Source organism: Elgaria multicarinata, chromosome 6 (genome assembly GCF_023053635.1).
Source record: "Elgaria multicarinata webbii isolate HBS135686 ecotype San Diego chromosome 6, rElgMul1.1.pri, whole genome shotgun sequence".
Taxonomy (NCBI): Eukaryota; Metazoa; Chordata; class Lepidosauria; order Squamata; family Anguidae; genus Elgaria; species Elgaria multicarinata.
In genome coordinates this window covers 74,187,320-74,206,915 of record NC_086176.1, presented here as the reverse complement: position 1 = coordinate 74,206,915, position 19,596 = coordinate 74,187,320, and the positions used below count along the sequence as shown (strand labels likewise).

Sequence of the window (19,596 nt, the reverse complement as noted above, 5' to 3'; positions counted from 1 at the left end):
CTAGCCTCTGACCATTTTGGGCAAGATCACCTGGCCTTTGATAGAAGTGGACGCTGAGTGGATATGCCAAGTTAGCCTCAAAGGCAATCTGTATCTTGTCTACAAGCAACAAGTTTTGGGACTTGGTAATTACCATAAAGGTGCCTCAGTGTGCTCATCTACCCTACAGTCTACCTGCATTTCCCGCACATACCTGACACTGGTGAGCAAGAAGCAAACCTTTGCTTAGTCATTCACATCCTTAGCTGACATTCCACAGGCATTTACAAGGGAATCATTGTATGAGTCAGTGCATGTAATTCCAGAAAGGGAAGGGAGAGGGGAAAGCTTTCTGTAGAGAAGGGGAAACATTCATTCATAAGGCTGGTTGCCAATCTGAGCACTATCATTTGCTGAACCACTGTTTCAAGTTAACTTAGTCTAACTCGATGTCTTACACAATTCAAGTCGGGCTCTTAAGCATACAAGAATACAAGCATATCCTTGTATTCCTTCTTTATGGGCCATTCTTACAAATGAAATGAAATAATGGAATAGTATGATGCCTTAAATCTTAGTCCATGTACTCACTAAGACTGTGAAAGCCCTTTTGGCTGTTCAGACAAAACGCTAAGCCATGATCACGCCGCTAACCGTTTTACAAATGGTTAGTATGTTTAAACTTTGGTATGTAGCCACCATGGGGGTTAAGAATGGTTCACACAACACACTAATCCATGTATAGCTCAAAATGGTTAACCATACTTGCTTAGTGTGTCATCTGACCAGGGTCTTTCTTACTGCAATTTACTCTTGTGCCTTTGCCCAGTGTATATAACTGCGTGGGAGTTGAATACTGTCTACCTAGTCACCAAAGCTTTTTTTTTAAAGTGTACTAACATTTAAGTACATTATCAACACTATTCTATTGAGATAAAGCTTTTAGTACAGGCTTATAGCTGAAGTAGCTTATTGCAATAGTATTCAACTAGGGGTATGTGTTTATAGAAAGAATTGCTTGTTTGGGTTGTAATTTGAGAAGGGGATTTACTCACATAATGTTTCAGTTGGTGATTATTTAGAAAAGAGAATTACAACAAAAATATATTTTGGAAGGCACTTTTAAAGCATGGTAAAATGTATTGTTATTTAAAAGATTAAGAGCTCAATCCTATACATATCTACTCAGCTATCAGTCCCGTTGAGTACCATGGTGCTTACTCCCAGGTAATTGGGCACAGGATTGCAGTCTATAAAACTTCCCACCCAGCCCTCATGATTAATGGCATAATATTATAGACTTTAAAAATTAAACCTTAACAGATCAATTTCTACTTATTACTTTTTTCATTTTCAGGAATTTAATATGAGGTATTCTAGCCTAAAGGAAAATGATGCAACCAAACTGGTACTTTGTAGATAAGTATTTTGGATCTTAGAAATACAACAGCCTTATCCATGTTTAACTTGTGTGAAAAGGATAAACATGTTGAAAGGGGTAACAGGTCTAAGCGCAGAAGTTACATCTCTGATCCTGCTGCCACCATCACCATGTTCAGAAGTGGGGAACCTCCTGTACCTGACTATGCAGGTTTCTATATAATGCAAAGTTTTAGAGCACAATCCTAAACATATTTACGATGAAAACCCACTGATTTCAACAGGATTTACATCTATGTAAGTAAACACAGAATTGTAGCCTAATTCATATGCAGAACTTTTTAATTTACTATTATGGGCCAACAATTATTTACTTGAATGTTTATGAAACAATTTTGTTGATTAGTATCATGGTATTTCATCATGTTTGTATCTTGTAAACTGCTTTGGATTTTTTTTTTAATGAAAAGTGATATAGATATCTTCTGAAATAAACAAACAATAACCCAGATTTTTACTAAATAGAAAACTCATCTCTTTTCCATAGCTTTTGGAATCCTAGCCTGATTTATTGTTCACAATGCTTCGTTTATTCACTTATTTTGTCTTTGTGTAACTCCTCCTCCTCATATGTTTTAATGTGATTTTAGATTGTAAGCCTCTGGGCAGGATACTGTTGTTGTTTTATTTGTACATACTGTACAGCATCAAGTACATTGTTGGTGCTATATAAATTAATATTAATAATTAAAAAAATTCTTGATTATCATGAATAAGGCAGGTGCTGGTGCAAACTGGAAGTAGGAGTGGCTAAACAAACCATGGACCTTCCATCCATGGTTTGGTTAGAATTACTTATGAACCAGGAATTCTGGCTTGCAACTCCCTCAACAAGCCAAAGAAATAACCCAAGAAGAAACAATGGGTTATTTCTCTGGCTTGTCGGGGGAGAGACAAGCCAGAATTCCTGGTTCACATATAATTCTAACCAAACCATGGATGGAAGTTCTGTAGTTTGCTTAACCACTCCTGTTTGCAGTGGGAGCGATCAGGTAGCATGTACCAGCACTTTGCCTCCTTCATGATAAGGATTAAAAGTATTCTGGATTATTGATACGTTTGAAATGGACCCGAGAGAACAGGTCTATTTGCAATCAATTAAATACAACAAGAGGAAGTATTAAAACTGTGTCAGATTCAACACATGCAATTGTAAGGAATGAAACCAATCCAATAATAAAAATTAATTTACATCCAAGTTTTACTAAGCATTGTTCAAACTTGAGCTTGGAAGCAGACTAATACATTTCCAGTGGTAAAATCTTTAAACAACACTATTTTCTATGTATGTTTGGTGAACATGCCAAGTAAAACGTGGATATTATTTATCAAATAACTAGATTTAAATGTGTATCATTAGCAAACAGGTTTACTAGTAGTTCTGTAAATAGATGAATTATTCAAATATCCGGAAACAACGATGTATGAATAAGATGAGATTAAATTATTTAAAGGATTGCCCCCTGAACATCACATGTACGCACTCTCTCTAAACCGCACTGGATTTTAAAATCAAAGGAATCTCTAGAATTTTTTCTCCAGGTACCCCTAGAGAAGATATGGCATTTTGTGCTCCACAAACATTTTTATTATTTTCAGAAATGAGAAAATAGTGCCTTTCTAGAACTGCTGCAGAAAAATGTATCATCGTTTTACACACCGCCATTAACATCTTACACCATTAATACATTTTCCTAAAGGCAAACTGAATGGGCAGTATCCAATACTGCTGCTCATTCTGTTGTGCAAGCAGGACCCATAAGAGATCTTCACACAAATGGTGTCTACTAAGACTGCCATTTCATTCCCACCTGTAAAAACGGCAGAGTGTAAGTGGTACACCCTATTATAAAGCATTTGTTTTAACAGTACTATTTTTCTACATTCAGCATTATCAACAAATACAAAACTGAAACTTTTTGGATTAGACAATCCAAATTGCCTACCTTTGGCAGCTGGAAACTCTTGCACATGCGTAACAGTGTGTTCCACAGGTACCAACATATATTGTATCAAGTTGTATAGATAATACCAGGTTGGGAAAATGGACCCATGCTCAGACTACAAATGAACAAGTGTACAACTGCAGCATACTATCCTCTTCTTATCTGCTGTCACTTGCAGATGCAAATGATTATTTAAAGGATTTCTATCCCACTTTTCTGTACCCAAGACAACTCACAATACTATCACAAATCTTCAAAATACAAGAGGTGGTATTCAATTAATCTCTCCCACCAATGCAATGGCTTCCGTCAGTGAAATGGCAATTCCCCATTTTCTCTGCAGCTCCCCCACCTCAAATTCTTCTCTTGAAATGCAGCAGATTTTGGAGGAGCTCAGGGGTTGCACGAGCACTGACGGATTTCACCCAAAGTCATAAAACCAAACCAACCAACAAAAAGCCGCTGTTAAATCATGATGGAGGACAAATTAAGAGAATGCTCGTTGGAATATAAAGTGGAAATTGCTGCACAAGGAACTACTGCACTTCCAATAAAGAGATCAGGTACCCAATAAAGACATAGCCACCTTTGACGGGTATGCCTGCTTTCTGAAACTTAAGAGCATGGGACCTGTTCTATGCAGTGGTTTTAGAAAGCAGGCATCTCTGGATCAAGGCATAATGACCCCAAATATATGTTGCTTGCAACTTTAGAAGATATGGTCTGATGGCACATGATGCAGCAACCTTCCTTAACCTAAGGTGGTCTGAGCATTATCAACACCTGGATGGAAGACCACCTGGGAACCGCATCTTGAATTCCATGGAAGAATGGTTGCATATAAATGTAATAAAATAAATAGAGCAACATGTATGATGATAATATCCAGGGTACTTACATAAATATATTGCATATTCAGAGGAACATCTAACACAAAAACACGAATTTCAAGCTGTATTTCAAGTCCTCCTTTGCTTTCCCAATTTTTAAAAAGACTAATTCAGACTAACATGTGAACTTGTCATACCACAAAACACTGACAACTTTATCTTGTGAAGTACTTAATTCAGTTTTGTTTGATTATTCTGTAGCCCACTGAGAATGATGCCTCACAACATGAAACTCATGAGTTCTTTTTGGAGGACTGTGATGCATCGTTTCACCCTTTCAATGCATATTTTCAGTAAGGTCTATCAGAAAGTTCTGAGCTGTCAAAAGCCCAGACAGGTTTGTTTGTAAAATGATTTAAAGAAATTACAGAATTCATTATTAGCCAAAAAAAAAAAAAAAACCTTAGCAAACTAAGTTTCATATCTTGTCCTCACTGCTAATTTTGTAAAAGGTTATAAACCGCAAATTTGAAACAGTTCTTGCCTGTAACATCAGCTGCCATCAAACCTTCTGCTCTGATGACCTTCACCTGCAGAAATCCCACATCCTTTATGTTATGAAACATCCGTACTAGACTCTAGAACACACATACAAAATTATAAAGTCAGACTGAGATTTCAAAGAGAGGAAAAAGAGGCAATAAGCAGTCCCTTGTCTTGCAGTCAGATTTTACAATGGTCTACATAATTATTCTTAAATTGGACATTTTGATTGCCTATCAACTACATATTTCCAACATATCTTCGTTTCCATTGAGTGTAAAAAAACCACCGATTTCCATTCCCAATATTGGATTTTAAGGGTGCAATCCTATGCATGTTTATGCAGAAAAAAGTCCTGCAACTCCCAGCATTCCCGAGCCATGCTGGCTAGGACATGGTGGGAATTGTATATTTATTTATTTATTTATTTATTTATTTATTTATTTATTTATTACATTTTTATACTGCCCAATAGCCGAAGGTCTCTGTGCGGTTCACAAAAATTAAAACCATGAAAAGCATGGTTTGTAGGACTTTTTTCAGTCTAAACATGCACCCTAGAAGTTCTAAATCCCCACACTTATCTTTCAGCTTCATGTTTGTGCATTATTTATTCCAAATATGTCAATATTTAATTGAAATAAATAGTGTACCAATATGGTACTGAAACAATATGCCCAGGTCACAATGCATCAAAACATGTTTCTGAATAGTATAAATCAGAAATACAACCCATTCTGAGATAGAGCTTCAAAGCCTAGAGTTAAAATGCAAGTGCATACTGAAAGTTTTAAGAAGTATTTTGAACAAGACATTTGCTAACTGTACATATCCACACAAGCTTCTAAAGGAAGTAGCTACCTTTCCAGCAGTTTCCTGATATCTTGACAAAATTTCTGTAATTCATTCAACAACTGACCTTGAACCTAAAATCCCATACAAGAAGGAAAAAGAGAATACCTTTCCCCACAAAGTATTATGTTAATCAATTTCTTATATTATTTTGGTATAAAACTTTGTATTAGATACTCAATAAAGGTATATAATCAATAGCTCAGCATTCTTACACAGATACAGTTTGGTCTTTCAAAATAAGACAAGTATTAAAACACAAAAGAAGTGACAGGAAGACAGAAATAGCAGGAATTCTAAACATTTAATGGTTTAAGATCCATTAACAAAAACAATTGGGTTTTAATAAACTTATAGATTCATTTTCCTTTTGCTTTGTTAATGCTTGATTAATAATTGTTAGTAGCGTACTGCCCTGGAAAAAATGGAATATTTTCTGTTTGAAACATCAACTACTAATGTGTTAAAACAAACATTTTACCAATAAGAGGCAGACGCAAAACCCACAATATAAATCCCATAAGACGCTTATTGTGAACAGAGAAGATCTGACCTTGGTATACTGAGCTGTGAGAAAACAGTTATATGGTACACCAATTTTCAAATATAAATACATTTATATCTACAGTGTTCTATAGAAACACAGGCCATTCACTACAAAGATTAACATTTAATTTCTTAATATTTACCCATCTGAAATTTGTTTAATCATTGATCAATCCTAAACAAAGTAATTTTACATTCTATTTATATGATTTGAAACTGCCTGGTTCTGGAAGATATGTTAGAGATAGCATCAGAATCAGATGTTTGCTGGTAGTATGTCATTTGTTACAATTCTCAACAAGGCTTGGTGGCTTTTTATCAAAGCTTCTATCTTAATTCAGATATTTTCAAGTTATCATACCATGTAACACAAGAAGGTCAGGCATAGAGAAATGTAATGTTAGTTTTGTTGCTTTTGAAACTATAGTTACATCACATTTCCTATAATATAAAGCAAAAACATGTTGATTTTTTTTACACACACACATTCCACGCACACAAAAAGGCATTGCAGTATTTCAGTCGTTACTATTTGTCAGGGCTATGTGGGGTAATTATAGTTTGAACTTCTAGATTCAGCTAGTCAGCTGATTCAGTGCAATTTACTGCACATTCTGACAATCTGGGCCAGTGACATACTACAGAATATTATTGTAGGACTTTGTGAAAAGCAAATGACTTTAATACATTACTTTATAACATGCAACTTAAAGTAATGATTTATCAGCTGATTGTCAGCCTTCTTATTTATGATTATTGTTGAAGGCCTTGGAACTTGGATAGTATCGAAGGACTGAAATTTCCATAGCAGAGAAATCTATGATTTGCCGAGAGTCCTTTCAGCCCTCAATAGATGGGAAAAGATTGAAATGCTCTGGAGATGAGTCCTCTTTATTTTTTTAATGAAAGGCTGTATAATATATTTTCTGTATGGCTGCAGCAGCTGTCAGGGAGAGCATCTCAGTTCAGCTCTATTATGGGAGAACCAATACCCCATCCTATGGCATTGAGATACACTGAGGGGCCAGTACTGATTGACAGCTTGTCACCATGACGTCTTATTCCATCTCTGTTATGGAGAAAATTAATGTCACACCACCAGCCTTATGACTCGCTGTCATCTTAGAACTGCTCACCTTTTATCAATGCTCTAAATAACATTTCAAGCCCATCGTCTCACGGTGGACAATCCGGTCAAGGGACATTAAATCGGATGACTGTGAAATGTCATAATAAAAATGGAATGCTAACAACTTCTTCACTAAACTAGCTTCTCTGGTTTTTAAACTGTGACAAGGGGGAGCAGGGGTTCAGCATACCCGTTTTGAAAAGGTCATACAATCTCTCTTTTGGTCTGCTACCCATTATGGCCCTCCCTGCCCCCCAAAAGGAATTAATCTTTTCATACAACAGTGATAAAATAATGGTTCAAACAGTAATGTCTGTTTAATTTGTAGAACTCTGATGCTCTGCTACAAATGGCTAAATGACAATAATAGAGTCATTTTCTAAGACTATTTGATCTGAAGGCAATGTCAGCTTATTTTCTGTTTTCTGTCTCAAAAATAGGTGCAAAATGCATTTTAATTGGAAGTGACTCTTTAGGTAAGCTTTAAAAATAAAATTATATTAAATAATGCTAATAAAATGAATATTGTACAGTAATTGTTCACTATATATTTGAAAGGGTATAACAGCACAAACACAGGAAGCAGTATATAGAAATTATATGAGTTCCACAAATGCAATGTTCATGTTCTTTATGCTGTCATTCTATAGCTATGAGTCATGTTAGTGAAAAAAATAATTTAATTTGTAGGTAAACATTTCAATGCCTGAAATATCCACAGATAAGGCTATGCTTCCTCCACATCAAGACTTTTTTTAAGGATGCTCTTCTTTTCCTATTGATAATTGCATAATACTCTGATTATACAATTAGGGATGGGGGATGGAATGGCACAAGGTGCACAAAAGTTGTGATTTACTGGACAATATTTCTATAATGTTATAAAATTATCAGAATAGCCAGTATCATTTGCTTCACATTAACCTACTAACCCAGGAAAAAATATGATTCTCTCTACTTGGTATCAGAATGTGTATCACAGCAATTAATCCATCAGAAATCCATTATATCTATTAAGATCTAGTCTGACAGAACAGGCTGTCTTGGTTGATACCAAAATCTGAAATAACACTTGTAATTATTAGTTTTCAGACATAGCACATAGTATCTTAGCTCTCAGTTGGTTTAGGAAATTTAATGTTTAGCCTTGCTAAGTCACCTCTATTAAACTGTGTTTATGATAACACTATTGGTGTATGATTTGTACAAGCACTAGCAGACAGCTGATTTAGTGGAGATAGGTAGAATAAATTTGCTGAAGCGCACATCCTGCTAATCTGTTTGAAGAATATTGTACAGCATTAGTACTAGCACTTCATGTTATCTGCAGAGCCTGATAAGGTACATCTTTATTAAATTCAGTTATTGAAAGGATGTCAGCCAGGGAATAGGAATATTTTAAAATAAAAAAAATTAAAGAGCCCTTTGTTAGTCAGAGCTTGGCTTAATGGCAGAATGTCTAGAGAAGCCTTATAAACACCTGGCGCCACTGTACAATAAAAGCTTTGTAATTTTAGGTGGAAATAGCTTTTCTTCTTTATTCTTTGTGTGTAGTAAGTCAGTTTTAGTGAGTTCAGTATTACTAAATGCTGGAGTTAGAGCTCCCCTTGCTGTTGGCTTACTAAAACTACACACTACCATACACAATATGAGGATGCTGGGAAATAAAATAATTGATTTTCAAAATATTCAATACAGAATTTTAAATTTTAGTATCGTTATTATTTTGGAACATGTCACACCTCTGTTCTTGTGCAGCCAGGGGGAATAAAATCGTCTTAATATTCTAAACAATGGCAAAGTTGGTCTATGTATTATTGAACACTTAAGCTACTTTACTTAATATTGGAGGGTAACTCAATAGAATAACTTGTTAATCATGGCATTGCATTAATTTTACATTTCTCAATAGCAATAAAATCACATAGTGACTGAAGTTGAAACATACTGTGTAACAAGAGTTAATAGAATAATATTTAGCAAAATGTAGTAGGGCTCTTCAAAACAGAATCTGGGCATTAGTAGTGGACATTAATTTAGCTAATGTAAGGCTGCAGTACTAAATCATCATTCTGAAATCATCAATTTGAAAGGTTTGTAGTACTAATAAGCTAAATTTCCATTCATCACTGAATATTCTTATTCGATATTTCACTGTTTCTCAGGCTGTAATCCTACAGTTTTTTATACTGTAATCCCACAGTGTAAGAGCAAGAGAGAGGCACTACATACATATCTCTTTAGTAATTCTTCCTGTTCCTTCAGGTCCTCCAAGGCATTGATTGAGAGGTCAGAGATGCTGACTGTAGCTGAGGCGGTCAAGGTGACCAGCAGCACCAGATAGCCTTCCCCTTCCTCCAGAGGCAACTCCAGTTTATGAGTTTGCTCTTTACTGAGGGTTGACAGGTCAACCTGGCACCTAGAAACAAATGTTTTTGATTAGCATGTAGCTTTCTTTACAAATGCAGTGTGGAATGACATGCACTCAGCTGTGCAAAGCATAAATAAATGAAGGTGGCCTTCCCAGTCTTTAGAAGCCACTCTTTCCTGTTTCAGCTAATTTTGTCAGAGAAACATGGCACAGCTGTTTAATTCATTCATTCATTCATTCATGTGTTATAGAATTATATAACTGCTTTTGTAACTGAGAATGCTTAGAAAGCACAATATTAGAACTAAAGCATGTTTTCACTATTCTTATGAGAGTAACTTCTTTAAATTCATAAGTAGTGACATCACTGAAATCCATTAATACTTGATTCAGAATACAAGTTTATCCAGTTTATAATCCACTACTGTATAATGATATCATTTATTCCAGTTTTATTTCTCCAGCTTGGTTCATAATTGAAATTGGTGTGCCTCCGTCCTTGATGTTGCAGCATTCAGGGCACCAGGAGAGGCAGGAATACAGGCTGGCAGGCTTCCACAGAAACCTGCCAGTGCTGCTAATTGGAAAGGGAAGAGGGCAGGCACCTTTTTGTGCTCCCTGTAAGAGTACTGGATGAACAACAGGTTCTGAATTTGGAATTGGGCTTGGGTGGGTGGGTGTGGACAGCACAAATAGCATGGTTTAACAAGCCCTTTTCCAAATCAAACCAAGAAAAGTTGACTCATCAGTATTCTCAAGTGCTGTAGCACAATTAGAATGGCTTAAGAGTTCTCTTGTAGAACTAGTAGAGTTTCCTTGTAGAACTCTTTATATCTTCTCTGAAGGCCAAATGAGATGTTACTTTTATTGGCCCTGTTCAGACAAGACGCTAAACCATGATGGGTTAAGAGTTTTGAGCTAAACATTATGGCGTAGGAAGCATGTCATGTGAACCAGGATTTACTGTGTTGTGTGAACCATTCCTAACCATAGCGGCTACATAACCATGGTTTCAACACATTCACTAACCACTTGCTGCAAAAGAGTTAGGGGCCTAACCATGGCTTAGCAGGTTGTTTGAACAGGAACATTATGTTGTTTGCAACCATTCCTGGTGTTTTTTCCCTTTTGTTTAATTAATATTTGGCATGCAGGGGAAGTTAATTTTCATTGGAACCTCTGTGCATGGGGAAGGGACGTTTGACCCTTTCCACATCATCCATATTTCCAATGATAATCCTCCTCCCATGCAGCAATTGGTGCTAAGGAAAAAAGGTCCTATTGGCATCAATGGGAGCTTTTAATTTTCTAACAGTAATTGATGTGCCTAAGAAATTTTTGTCAGAATTCTGGCTGTAGATGGAAAGGTTAAATCTCACTTTCTCAAATGCTAGGATCCCAATGAATTAAATATTTCAAATGAAAAAATCCTGCTGTGGTTACTAACCATGTCATAAAAGTAACATCTAGTTTGGCCCTGAAAGAGCTGTTCTTTTAATCTGTAAGCATGAAAACAACATCATCTCTATTAATCGGCAAAGACTTCTGGTCACCAGCAATGGATTAATCATTATGTTAATTATTTTACAAGGAAGGGGCAAGAGCAAGTTAGCACACCTGCTGTGGTATAGAGTGCCTCAGTGCAACTGCTGAGGTAGAGGAAACAGAAAACATGTTAGACAAATCAGGCCAGAATTATCGTATCTTTAAACCAAGTGCACATGCAAGTGGAAGGAAGGACAGGGGGCGGGGTGGATAGGGGAGGGAACCACAATAATAAAAGCTAATGTAAAAACCTGGAAATACAATGGGCATCCATTAACATGATAGCAGAAATTCCAGATATAGTCCTATGGGAGAATATGCAGCTGAAGCATGCATTGATCACTGTGTACCTATTATTACCTCAATTCTTAATTTGAACTCTTTAATTTTTTTCTAATAGCATCTGGAAGAAATTATTGGTGTAATGTACAATCTAGTCTCCATTTACTTTAGAATCATAGCTGGATTGGCCCAAGATATTTTGCTGCCTGAGGTTGAGTTCAAGTGGCCTCTCCCCTCCCCGCTCCGCCCCCCACCAGCCAAAGCTGGTCAAGTTTTTTGGGCACCTGGGGAAGAAAATCCCACAAGAGCTTTTTCCCATCCCTGACAATAAAAATACAACAGTAAAAGATTAAATAACAATTTGCTGTTCTTTCATGACACCCAAAATTAGGTGCCTGAAGAAGCTGCCTCACTCTGCCTAATGGTACACTTCATAGCTAGATACTTGTATACAACAATCCACCTTAACTGTAATCAAATATAGTTCAATAGAAAATCGAATAATCCTGCTGTGATTAATTGGAATAAAGAATATGTTATTTATGTACTGATTTCAATTTTGTTAACCAAATCTATTACTTTAACAGGTGTGATGTCACTGCAACATTGTCATCTTTAGCATATACATGATGAACTTTTTCACCTTTCATATATCACAGTAAAATTAAACAATGTTTTCATGGAAGATAAGGTGATGTGTATTTCATTATCATTTAATATTTTAAATCTTCTTAGATCATCATTTTCATGGTACTTTTGATTTGCTGCCCCAACTGCAAATGGAACAGCAGTGGGTACCTCCAGACCACAGAGGTTCTCCATGTAGCCTGTAAAAGCTTTGGCTGCCTCCATGGGTCCCTCCCTCTCTCCATGCACTGTCCCCTGGAGGCTACTGAGGACTTGGGAGAGGGGCAGAGAGATTCCCTTTACTTAGCATGCTATCTGACTGCCCAACTGGGAGGGCAATTGAGAGCCTAGCACTTCCTTGGCCGCATGTTCTTCCCAACAAGGGGAAGGTGTGGGATGATGATGATGATGATGATGATGATGATGATGATGATGATGATGATTAGATGAAGCTGTTGACTTAGGTGAGGGATGGACAGCAGCTTTGGTATATGCTTGCTTTACGTGGCCGAGAAAGTTTGGGTGCACCAAAACTGGGTACCAGATGATGCAGCAGTTGGAGCACTTTAACCAGCACCTCAGTCAAGGTGGCTTTTCCCACACCATGCCTTTCCCCATTGGGAGGATGTGGTGGTGCAGGATGATGTCAGGGGCATAGCCACATCTGATGTCATCCAGGCCATGGATGACATTATGTCCCACAACCAGAAGAAGTTCTCCCATTCCTGATATAGAACATTTAAATTAATTGAAGCATGCACATGGGTAGAGCTTATGCATATACTAATGATGGACACACAACATCCTCTTTTCACACTGAAATTTCTTCAGGAGTGTGTGTGTGCATGCATATCAAGGATCACTCCTGCACCTGCTAAAAATAAAACATACGGTGTAAACTGACCCTAACATTTTGCCTAAGTGGATGCTTATTTCTAAATCACCAAATATCTTCAGCTTAATGACTGTCTGCAGAATATCTTGAGGCATTCTCATTAGGATTTCAACCAAGCAGCCTAAAAATGAAGTGGCACAAGCAACCAACTGTAGTACAGCAGTGAAAAAACAATTCTATTCTAGACAAGGAAGATAGCAAGTAGGGCAGAGCTAGCTGGCTCTAAGGAATACCCACTACCACTTCCTGCATTTAACTAGACTTCATGGGTCCAATATGGCACCCAAGGAGACTTGCTTGCATGTGTGGGAACACAAGAGAACCTACTCCCTGCCTGATCCTGTTCCACAGCCATTCAGCAAGGTCCAAAGGCCTATTCTTGGATAAAGTCAAAAGCACATTTCAAAAAGTCAAAGGATACAAAGCAATTGGATTTGTGCCTTCAACAGATATCCTTAGTACACAAAATTCCTTCATTATATATAACAACAGTGAAACGAGATGTACTAGAGCTCCTGAAGAACACTTGCATGGAAGGAGCCTGCTTCCCACCTTCTGTAAATTGTTTCCCAACTCAAACAGAACAACTCAATGACCCCTAAACTGGAATATCTCTGCCATCAAATAGTGGTGTGGAGGGAGTACTGGTGCAGTAATGCCCAAGGCTAATTTTAAGGCCTTGGAGAAATGCAGGTTGCTTACCTGTAACCGTAGTTCTTCGAGTGGTCATCTGTGCAGTCACACAACAGTGGGGGCTCTGCGCCTGCGCGGAGTCTCATTCGGGAAAAAACTTCTATAGCTCCCCCACGCCGTGAGTGTGCATGCGCAAAGAGGGGGTTCCCGCCCATTACCTCAGATCCTGGAGACCGACATTGTGGCCTCGGAACCGAGAGAATTCTCAGTATCAATGGAGACATCGACACCGAGATAATGTTTTCATGACACTATTACCCTATCCATATAAGGACATCTATTTCAATGAGAATGTCATAGAAGAGCAAATAAAAAACATTTAGTTATAGACCTCATCGACACCGAAGAGGGGATGGTTGGGTGGGTTGTGTGACTGCACAGATGACCACTCGAAGAACTACGGTTACAGGTAAGCAACCTGCATTTCTTCTTCGTGGTCTCTGTGCATCACACAACAGTGGGAGATTAGCGAGCTGACTTACCAGAGGTGGGTCGGTGTCCTATGTCAATATGTACATTGATGGTGCTATATAAATAAATAATAATAATAATAATAATGATAGAACAGCTCTACCGAAAGAGCAGTCAGCTCTGGCTCTTGTATCCAGGCGGTAGTGCTTAACGACAGTAGATGGCTTCGACCAAGTTGCCGCCCGACAAAGATCTGGAATAGGTACACCCCTTCCAAATGCTGTCGACGTTGCCATCGCTCTGGTGGAATGCGCCTGTATCGGTGTGTCCAGAGAGAGACCCGCTAGTTGATATGCCAGCATGATGGTATCAACTATCCAAGCTGAAAGTCTCTGTGATGAAATAGGCATGCCCTTGTGTTGTCCAGAGTAAGAGACAAATAAACGAGGTGATTTGCGAAAAGATTCTGTTAGTTGTTTATAAAATGCTAAAGCTCTTCGGACATCCAATGTGTGAAGGGTAATTTCCAATTTCGAAGACAGGGAAGGAAAAAATGCGGGCAGGACAATGTCCTGATTTAGGTGAAAATCCGAAACTACCTTGGGGAGAAAGGTCACATCCGGACGCAACACAGCCTTATCTTTGTGAAAAGTTAGATAAGGGGGATCGACCCGGAGAGTTGCAAGCTCACTAGCCCTTCGGGCGGTGGTGATGGCTATTAAAAACACTGTTTTAAAGGAAAGTAGTCAGAGGTCCGTCGTGGCTAGTGGTTCAAAGGGTTTTTAAGTTAAGGATTTCAATACCATTGAGATACTCCATGTCGGCATGCGTGAGCGGATTGGAGGTGCTAGGTTATTAAGCCCCTTTAAAAAACGTTTGGAGAGAGGATGTGAAAACACAGTGGAACTGTCGATATTGGAACGAACCGATGATATAGCTGACAAATAGACACGTATTGAGGATGTAGATAATCCTCTTTCAGACAACGTTAGTAGAAACATTAAAATTTGTTGTATAGTGGAAGAAAAAGGATCAAAATTGTTGTCCTTGGCAAATGCCGAAAAAGAAGCCCACTTGCGGTTATACGATCTTCGAGTCGATGGCTTTCTAGCTGCATCGAGAATGACTTGTAGCTGGGTGGAAGTCAGATCTGAGGGGACAGTTGTATCCTCCAAGCTGTTAACTGCAGCGTTTGTAAGTCGGGGTGTCTGATTTTGCCGTGCTGTTGCGTCAGCAATGTTGGGAGCCGTCGGTATCGAGTCCTCGACAGCCGTAGAAGTGTGGCGAACCACGTTTGTCTCGGCCACCAAGGGGTGATCAAGATGCAGTTGGTCCTGTCGGCAAGAATTTTGGCGATTACCCTGGCTATGATGGGAAAAGGAGGGAATGCATAGAAAAAAGCGTTTGTCCATTGAAGTGCAAAGGCATCGCCCTGTGAGTGTTTGCCTAGACCTGCACGACTGCAAAAAACTGGAACAACCTTGTTTGCTTCTGTGGCAAATAAGTCTATGTCTGGGGTGTCCCATATATCTAATATTGTCCTGACAACCATTCTGTGTAGTTGCCATTCATGTGCAAGATGGTGAGAACAGCTTAGGAAATCTGCTAATGTGTTTTCGGTGCCGGCAATATGGATTGCAGTAATCGTAATGTTTCTTGGGATGCACCAGTTGAAGATGTTGATTGTCAATTTTAGAAGCCGTTCTGATCTGGTGCCACCCTCTTTGTTTAAATATGCGACCACTGTCGTATTGTCTGAGGTTATCTGGGTGAAGTGTCCGGTGATCTCTGACTAGAAAGATCTGAGCGCTCGTTGAACCGCTCAAAGTTCTAAGAGGTTTATGTGGTGTTTGGTTTCTTTCTTGGACCATCGACCCTGAATAGTTAGTGAGTCTAAATGTGCTCCCCAGCCTATCATTGACGCATCTGTAGTCAGTATCTTGGTTGGTTGTTTCTGACTGAAAGGAATTCCTTGTGTCAAGTTTTGCATTACTGTCCACCATATAAGAGAGTCTTTGATGTCGGTAGGTGGGTAGAGTTGAAGGTTCTTTGGATCTCTTTGGGGGTTGAAGTGCCGTAGGAACCACGATTGGAGCAGTTGCATTTTGAGGCGGGCATATTGAACTACAGCCGTAGTCGAGGCCATAAGACCTAACAGTTGTTGTGCTGTGAACGCCGACATGTGAAGTTTGTGTCGAAACTTCTGTGCAAGGTAGATTATGCATAGGCATCGACTGGTTGGCAAGAAGGCTCGAGCAGATATGGAGTTGAGGGTTCTCCCGATAAACTGGATAACCTGTGAAGGTTGTAATTGGGATTTTTCATAGTTGATATAAAGTCCTAATTTGTGTAACAAAGAGCAAGTAATTTGTATCGAACTTTGAAGCTGCTGTCTTGTCGGTGCTACGAGAAGCCAATCATCAAGGTAGGGGTAAACTTCTACACCCATTAAGCGAAGGTGAGCACATACCACAGACATGCACTTTGAAAAAACTCTCGGGGCAGTGGAAAGGCCAAAGGGAAGAGTTCTATATTGATAGATGTTATGTCCAACTATAAATCGTAGATATCTGCGGTATGTGCTCTCCATCGCGAAGATCGATCGATGCAAACCACTGTCCCCTAGATAGTAATGGGATAATAGAAGCCAATGATACCGTTCTAAATTTTTTGGTTTTAATATGTGTATTTAACAACCGTAGATCTAAAATTGGATGAAGCCCTCCATCTTTCTTCGGTACGGTAAAGTATCTTGAGTAGAAACCTCTTAAGAGACGACTCCAGGGCACACTTTCGATGGCACCTTTTTTTAATAGCATGTCGACTTCCTGGAGTAGAGGTGATGTAGGTGTTGTGATCTTTACATTACCGAGGGAAGGGAGGGTTTCGAATTCTATACGGTATCCTCTTTGGATTATCGAGAGGACCCAAGTGTCAGTAGTGATAGCCTTCCATTGGTGGTAATAGTAGGAAAGTCTATCATTAAAGAAAACGGTGGGGGTGGTGTATTTAGTTGGCGTAAAAAGGAAATAAAAGACGCCGCCTAAAAGAGCCGTTGGGTTTACGAAAAGAGGCTCTGCCTCTGAAATTTGTGAATTGCTTACGTGGCTGGAAAGCCTGTTGTTGTTGTTGTTGTTGTTGTCGAGGTTGAGTTTGCTGGTACTGTTGTCTATTGGAATAGTACGAGGAACATGGTCGAGACCAACGTCGTTGGAATTGTTGTTGCGGTTGGTTGAAGCCCATCCGGCAAGCTGTTGCTCTTGCTTTTTGCACGGTATCAAGGGAATTGTCCGTGTTCGCATTAAACAAACCGAGCCCATCGAAAGGTAAGTCTTCTATTCTAGAACATGCCTCCTGGGAGAGGCCCGCAGATCGTAGCCAGGCATGGCGACAAAGCGCTGTAGTTCCTGTTAAGGTCTTTGCTATACAGTCGACCTGGTGTCTTGAGGTATGTATCTGCTGACGGGAAAGCTGTGATGCTTCGGAATGGAAGAGTCTAGCCAAATGTTTCTTATCCTCAGGTAAGTGTTCCATTAACTTTCCCATTTTGTCCCAAAGAAGTAGTTGATAACCAGACATAGCTGCCTGGTAATTTGTAACCTTTAGTGCTAAGGAAGAGGAGGTATATAATCTACGAGCGAGAAGATCTAAATGACATCCTTCTTTATCCACAGAGGAAGAATGTTGAGGTCTACTCTTACCCTGGGCAGCTTCGACGACTATCGAATTCGGTGGCGGGTGCTGGAACAAGAACTCGACATCAGACTGCTGGTTCTTATACATATCCTCCAGCCTTTTAGAAGTTGGTGGGTTTGTTGAAGGTGATTTCCATGACTGTTTTATAGTTTCAAGTAGAGCCAGTAACATAGGTATGGACACAGGTTTTGTTGTGTCTGAAATAATAGAGTCGAAAACTGGGTCTTGTATAGTAAATGTGGATTGTTCCACCTGTAGACCCAAGGCCTGTGCCATTCTGATGACCTGATCTGAAAAGTGTCCAAGGTCTCCTGATGGAGAAATACCCCCTTGTGGGGCGACCTCTATATCAGGAGATGCCAACGAAGGTCGTGCTGAGGATGATGAAGATGAATCAGAACCGTATTCATCCTGGCCTGATGTTGGGGAGTCCACTGGAGCAGTTGGGATTTGTATGAGTGGAGCTGGTTGAGGTTGCATTAGCGCTAGAGCATCGGAGGCTAGTGCTGTGGGCGGTTCAAGTTGCATTGATTGTATACGTGCAGTCGAGTCGACGGGTCGGTCGATGTGAGGTGGAGGATTAGAAATTGTAGCTGATGGTCTGGCCAAAGATTGCATGGGTGGTTGTTCACGAAAAGGCCGTTCTTGACTATAGTGTTCTTGAGGAAAATTTTCCCATTGACCTTCGTAAGGTCGTCGGTAATATGGGTCGCGATCCCAATATTGATATCCATGGGGACTTCGTTCCCATCTATCCATGCAGCGTGGCGAACGGGATCTATCCCTTGATCGAACTGAGCGATCATAATAGTAGTATCCTCTCCCGGAATGAGTGGAGAACATCGAGTCTGGGGAATCATGCCTATAATGCCTGTCCTGAGGTTGCACCTGCCTAGGCGGTATAGGAGCCGGCGATAGATCTCTGATCTCGCCTTCCGATGTCGACGTTAGCCTCTGTTCACCCGCCGAAGGTAGGCGTACTGTCGGTATAGGAGACAGTAGTAAAGGTGGCGGTGGAGGAGGCGGCAACGGCTGTGCTGGTATCGGTATCGAAGTCGCGGCTTCAGTCGACGAAGTTTGCGGCAAAGGGTCATTTGTCGGTACCGATTGAGGCTGTATGGCATCGACCGTCGGTATCGGTCTATTAGGAGTTGGAGGAGGAATAGACGGCCGAGTAGGGTTCGGCACACTCTTTTCAAGAGATTTTTTCTTTCTCTTTTTATTTTGCTCCTCCGAGCTCGTGGCGGTATGTTTAGTCCTTTTAGCTTTCTTTGTTAATTTTTTAGCAATCGAAAGCGTAATGCCTCTCCCTGGTGTAGCAGGCAATTCTGGTTGTTGTGCCTCGGCAAGCAATGGTGAATTTGGAGAAGTTTGAACAGGCTCCATAATGCAAGATTTCGATGTCGATGGCTTGTTGACTGCTTGTAAGGCCTTGCTCCAAAGGAGGGCTTTAAGTCTGTTTGACCTATGTCGCCGTGTTTGTTTAGAAAAAGCTTGACAAAAACGGCAGGTATCAACAACTTGGGCCTCACCCAGACACAAAAGGCAAAGGGAGTGCCCGTCGGATGGGGGGAGCTTACTCCCGCAATTTTTGCATTTTCTGAAAGGAGCCTTGAGGGCCATGCGCCTTTTCGGGCGGTCGCTTTTCACCAGAGAAAAAACAAAATAACGAAAATAACACTAATAAGAATAAATTAGAAATATAAGATCGATAGAAAGAGAAGAGAAGAAAAAAACGCCTCTAACAGTAGTTTGTTTTTATTTTCTACAGAGAATTTCCCAAACGATGTCACCACAATGGCGGTCGAAAG

At 39.6% G+C, this 19,596-nt stretch overlaps 1 protein-coding gene across 5 annotated transcripts in view; it reads right to left on the bottom strand.

Moving 5' to 3' along the window:
• MCTP1 (multiple C2 and transmembrane domain containing 1) overlaps positions 1-19,596 on the bottom strand; it is a 230,857-nt gene that overhangs the window by 117,997 nt on the left and 93,264 nt on the right. For all 5 annotated transcript variants that reach the window (XM_063129601.1, XM_063129602.1, XM_063129603.1 and 2 more), the window contains 2 exons: positions 9,498-9,684; positions 4,740-4,833 (listed from right to left, as the gene is read on the bottom strand). In XM_063129601.1, coding sequence (XP_062985671.1) covers positions 4,740-4,833; positions 9,498-9,684 — 281 coding nt within the window. The remainder of the gene's footprint in view (positions 1-4,739; positions 4,834-9,497; positions 9,685-19,596) is intronic.